General features: G+C 42.4%; 1 protein-coding gene across 2 annotated transcripts in view; it reads right to left on the bottom strand.

Annotated features, from left to right (window-relative positions):
- Nucleotides 1-2248: 2248 nt before the first annotated feature.
- Nucleotides 2249-6000, bottom strand: part of LOC147433025 (uncharacterized) — a 148738-nt gene continuing 144986 nt past the window's right edge. For both annotated transcript variants that reach the window (XM_086492776.1, XM_086492775.1), the window contains one exon: nt 2249-2817. In XM_086492776.1, coding sequence (XP_086348902.1) covers nt 2557-2817 — 261 coding nt within the window. In that variant the 3' untranslated portion in view covers nt 2249-2556. The remainder of the gene's footprint in view (nt 2818-6000) is intronic.

Below are 6000 nucleotides of genomic sequence, written 5' to 3'. Positions count from 1 at the left end.
TATAGAATCTACTAAAAGAAGATATGATTAATAAAGAATCCTTCTAATTTCAAAATTAAAAAAGCTAAGTCATTCATGGAAAAAATACACAAACTTTACATACTTTGCAAGAATTGGTACTTATCCAAGGATCCTTTGTCAACTTTGAAAATGTGTGACCCTTGATAAGCCTTATTATATACACCCCTTGCATTTCACTGCATTGGCACCGTGTAAAGTAGATCTCTACTCCATCATAATCCTTTGGGAGCTATGAGCAAGCACACTCATGTTCTTTTAGAGAGAGAGAGAGAGAGAGAGAGGAGAAGTTGCAATGACTATGGCAAGAAGATTTTGCCTATCTTGTGGAATCATTCAATCATATCACTTTGTTGAGGATATGGCTACGCCTCTTACCAATGTCAAAGAGTTTTGGAGAACTCTTGGGAATTTTATACGAGAGCACGAGATACGCATAGACACGGCTTGCAATTGAACTAAGGAGATTGGGAGCTACTCAAGTTTGGAAAGGCTAGACTAAAAGGTAATGAAAAAGGAGAGGATTAACCCAAAGCTAAGTATGCAATACTATGGATCTTTACAGATTTTTTAGGTGATTAGTTGATGCCTCCTTCGAAGTCTAAAGTTGCTAGACCAATGAAGGATTCACAATGCACTTCACATGAGTGTTCTATGAGCTTTCAAGAGACATTACCATAGGATATGGTGCATGAGGAGCAACCATAGGTGGGAATCCTACAATATAAGCAGACCTTGGTACACAAGGATAGGAAAGTATAGAAAAAGCACGTCCAAAAATATTTGGCTAAAGTTAAAAAACTACCCTGCCCTTGATGCAAAGAGGACGTAGGAGGAAGACTTGGAAAATACTCCTCAGGTGCTACAAGTTTCACTTGAGACCTCTAGAGACCATTCCAAGAGTTTGTGCTAGTTTAATGGTTGTCTAATGCAGTGCCTGCTACATAGAGGAGGGCAACTCTACCCTTTGTAAAGAGATCAACTAGGATTATGAATAGAGTCAACCAACTATGTCTTTGACATTTTCGAAGATACCAAGCTAATAGAGCATTGCTTAGTGACTTCTATGTCTAAAATATATAAAATTAATTGTTCAAACAAAGATATTTACTCTTTCATGCTACGTATTTACACTTGCAGCATTTTATCTCTAATCATCAGTGTGGGGATGATAATGATTCTAGTGCATTGGAGACATTTGTATAAAGGTAAGCGTTACCTTCCATGTGATGTCTAGATAGATATAGTGTGGATTAGTGACACATTAGAAGTCCAATGCAGAGCGAGATGTTAGTGTGGCTAATATTTTTTATCCGAAATCCATTGTGTATTAGGATGTGTTAGGGCATGCTTTGGAAGTGTGCTATCTTGTGTGCATGGCCTTGTGGTCATGGGAGAGGAAAGACCTGCAAATATGGGTTTCCATTTGACAACACAAAGCAATCTACTGACCTATACAATCTGAGGTCTCTACTATTGCATGGATACAATACTACCGGAATGTTGTATTATACCATCCCACAATGCTATTGATACTGAAAACGCCCATGAACATTATCTCTTTCTCATGACCTTCCAAGTATGCGATGACACTCAAATCTCTCAAAAATACTATTATAATACTACTGGAATGTTGTATTATACTGTCCCACAATACTATTGATATGGAAAACGCCCATGAACATTGGAAATTCTCTCTGGCTCTATATGACATAACTGGCAAATCCTGGCCTCCGCTGGTACTCTCCTAAATCTGCCAGTCTCGATCTCTAACTGATGCCATGATGTGCGCATCTGACCAATAGCACATCGTTTCCCACGGGATAAATGAGTGTCTATATAGGCGGGTCTGATCACATATCCATCCTCTCTCTTCTTCTTCTTCTGCTGGAGAGAGAGAACCTCCAAGAAGTTACAATTATGAGTAAGCACAAAACAAAAAAGAAGGGAAGGGGCACTGCACTGTTGTATTCCATGCAAATTTGGTAAAAAAAGATACAAGTCGCTATGGGGTTTTGGGACATGTCGGTAACATGTCAGCAGAAAGCCTTGAATCTTTCCTGAATATGCAAATAGCTCAGAACAGTGTTTTCATGGCCATCATTAAAGGCAAACTCTTGCTAGTATAGATACAAATAATGCATGACTTGCATTACTGCAGTCATGAAAAGCGGCTCATGCGCTTTGGCTAGTTTCTCTCTAGATACTAACAAGGTGTACCTGCTCTTCTGAGAATTACTGGTGCAGGACCTTGTTGAAAAAGCTATCTTACACTTCGTCTTTTGCAATAAACTAATGCTGCTGTTGCATTCTCTTTCCTCACACAAATGGGAGTCGCTTGCCAACGATCAATCATCTGCTATAATCGAGAATGCAAAAAACCAGACTTAAAGGGGCCCGAGATCTCTAGTCCATTAGCATCATGATATGTAGCATGCACAAGCAAAGGAGTGTTTCATCTTCATCTGCACCAACCCGATGTTGACCATTTGAAAAGGGAGGCTGAACTAATGAGACAACATAAACTTGACCACCATCTCACAAAAGAAATGGTGAAGAATATGTGCATTCCCTTATAGATCCTGTGGCCACACTCTGGAGTATATCCTGGAGTTTCTTTGAATTTAAGGGCTTGCTAATGTAGTAGTCCATTCCAGCAGATATGCAGCGGTCTCCGTCTCCAGACATTGCATGGGCAGTCATTGCAACAATTGGAGTATGCTTTCCATAGGTACTGGCTTTTTCAATTTCTCTGATACGAGAAGTTGCTTCAAATCCATCGCAAACTGGCATTTGAACCTACAATATAAAAGAACACTGATTTGGTACCCCTTGACTCCAACAAAACGTTGCAAAGGCAAATATACCCTCGCCTTTTAATCCACAATCTTCATTTGCAAGACAAAAAATCAGTTCTCACATGCTAAAACATTGCAATATCAGAATGCACCTCCATTTAGAAAAAACTGTAAAAAAGGCCCAAGCCTTGCGGCCATACACTAGATACACATTGGTTCATTGTTTTTCCCGGATGCTTCCCATTGGGGAACCATACTTCTGGATGTGTTGAAGTCCGATTGATTGGTTTTTCGGACTTTCCCAGCAATAAAAAATACAGCCTCCTCATTCCTTTCTTTGACTACATGACAGTCACATTTCTCTAGTATCTACTATCTACTATGAGACTTAGTCATGATGATCGTTGGTATGTACTATGATGATTGACCTTGGATTGAGCTCAATTTTAGAATTTCTAGGGTGATGTTTTCGTGCTCCTCTGTATCGTTTCAAGTGTCATATGTAGACCGTTACTAAGCTGTATGAAATCCAACGTGGAATCCTCAAGGGATCTGTTCTGTACGTACTTCATACTACCGTACCCTTCCGAGTCCGACAGATGGCAAAACTATGCATTGGTTCCATCAGCACAGGTAAAGTCATACAATTCAAGCTACCTCTGCAGTTCTTACTAAAAACATGCCAAACATAATCAAAATTAGGGCTGGTTTTGGGAGGGGGAAGGAGAGGGAGGGAGAGAAGATATGCGAAGCGAGGGCATCTCTCCGAATGCATTCACCTACCCTTGCATCTTGAAGGCATATGGCACTATGCAAGACCATGATATGGGCAAAAGAATTGACAGGGGTCCCAACCAACCCTCTTTAAGGGCCATCCAATCTGTTGCCGAAGTTGTATTTGCTTCTTTATTGCATACACGAATCATACCAGGCACAGTACCTTATGCTCGACACTCGTGTAAGGACATCCCATTGATAATGGCTCAAACTGAGAGAGAACTTTGACACACCAGCTGTCCGCTCTCATTTGCTCCATTCCACTCCTTCACTCCATGTCACTCCTATACGTGTAGGTACCTGCGGGGCTGATGAAGCCTAGGGCAAGATCTGGATCCCAAATGCCCTCTTCTTTGCCGATTTCTGAGATCTCAGAGGCTGATGATTTGGGCTTAAGACAAGCTACTTCTGAGCAATTATCTCGTGACTGATTTTGGCATTTGCTAGTGTTCAGCTGAGTTCTGTAACGGGAACGGCGCTGCGTGCCAATGGAGAAGAACAGACGAAACAAACTTTAAGCACTTCAAAACAACTGAACTGAAAGAGATGCGTGGCACACGAGACACGGAGTGGCGTTCCACCCCAAGAGAGCACTGGCCCCAAACCCTGGCGCCCTTTTGGGTTCTGGTTGTTTGTCGAAGTTTCTTCTGTAGAAAACTCCGGCTTCCCTTTCTTAAGCTTGTAGCCAACCGCGGCACGGTCCATACGCTCTTGCATTGTCGATACTTGTTTAGATAGTCTTCCATGGTCTCCGTGGCAAGCATTTCCAAGTTTCCCCATTCTGACAAAATCTAGACTTCAAACAGGGAGGTCATATAACTTCATGCAAAAATAGTCTTGAAAGCTCGCCAAGTCTTTGGAGCATGTAGTTGGGTCGCAATTGAACTCCACCACTGCATAGCATAGAAATCCTCCAACTCAACAAAGCATAGATGTTGTCACATTGTTGCAGGAACTGCAAGACTTTCTTCAGACCTTTCGTTCTAGAAAAGGTAAAAAGTTTGATTGTCATGCTGTCATCCTTGAAATCCTTTGGTTGGTTGGGCACAAACCCCGGATGTGGATAGTAGGAATATCCATACGGGCTCCAACCATTGGACCCAAGTGGCGGCGGTGACAACGGCGGTGGCGGATGCACTCGTCGACCAGGGTCAAGCAGACGCACTATGTTCCTAGAGACTCCCCCAATCGAAACAAAGGTTGAGAAGGTTGCCGGTTAGAGGCTCTTGCACTTTCTTGTGCCTGAGGAGGGGGTACCACATGGGGCATCAGAGGGAGGACCATGTAGTTCACGAACTCTTGAAAACTTTGTAGCATCAAGAGATTCGATTGAGGATGCCGCAAAAGTATGTCGCGAAGCTCCTCAAGAAGAAGTGGAACCCAAAAACGCCAATGTGCTTTGTCTGTTCTTGGTAGGACCGGTATGCTTTCAAAAAAGCACACGATTGGAGCTCTAATACGACTATAACAGGAGGGCACCTTGTCCAACCTCTAGAGTCCTGGGAGATCTCCTTTGATTAGCATAAGTAGTGACTCAATCACGAGCCGTTCTTATACTATCCTTGGCCAATTCGAGCATTTCTTCCATCATCCATGTCATACAAGCAATCACAAGCTTGGCGTTCCTTGACTTTCTCTAAGCCAATAGCAATCGGGGATTTAGGCTCAAATCCATACATCAGCATAAATGGGCTAAATCCAATAGCAGAATGCTTCCTACTATTGTAGGTGAACTCGAATTGTGAAAGATACCTTTCCCTGTCATACAAGAAATCACGAGCTTGGTGTTCCTTGACTTTCTCTAAGCCAATAGCAATCGGGGATTTAGGCTCAAATCCATACATCAGTATGAATGGGCTAAATCCAGTCAGAATGCTTGCTACTATTGTAGGCGCACTCTAATTGTGGAAGATACCTTTCCCAATCAAACTGCCTGAGAGAGACATAGGCCCTCAACATGTCCTCTAACGTCTGATTCATCCTCTCAGTTTGTCCATCGGACTCATGATGGTCACAAGACGACATGCTCAACTTCGTCTGAAGGTGAGCAAACACATCTCGCCAAAATCGGCAAGTGAACTTAGTATCTCGATCACTGACGATATCTTTTGGCAGACCATACAGCTTGTAAAGCTGATCCACAAGTAAAACTGCCAACTCATGGCTTTTTACTGTCGACTTGGTTGATATAAATTTCGCCATTTTTGTAAGTCTATCAACCACAACTCAAATGGCGTCATTGCCCCAACTAGTATTTGGCAAACCAACGATGAAGTCCATGAAATACTCTGCCACTTGGCGGATTTCCAATGAATGTAGCAGGCCAGCTTTCTTATGGCGCTCCGTCTTATTGACCCGACACTGAGTGCATCTCTTCACATAGCTCTCTATGTAAGAGCGCACGCAT

This window comes from Adiantum capillus-veneris, chromosome 20 (assembly GCF_014529385.1).
Source record: "Adiantum capillus-veneris isolate H3 chromosome 20, ASM1452938v2, whole genome shotgun sequence".
In the NCBI taxonomy this organism is placed as follows: domain Eukaryota; kingdom Viridiplantae; phylum Streptophyta; class Polypodiopsida; order Polypodiales; family Pteridaceae; genus Adiantum; species Adiantum capillus-veneris.
The sequence above is the reverse complement of the archived record's forward strand: the minus strand, read 5'-3'. Positions and strand labels throughout refer to the sequence as shown.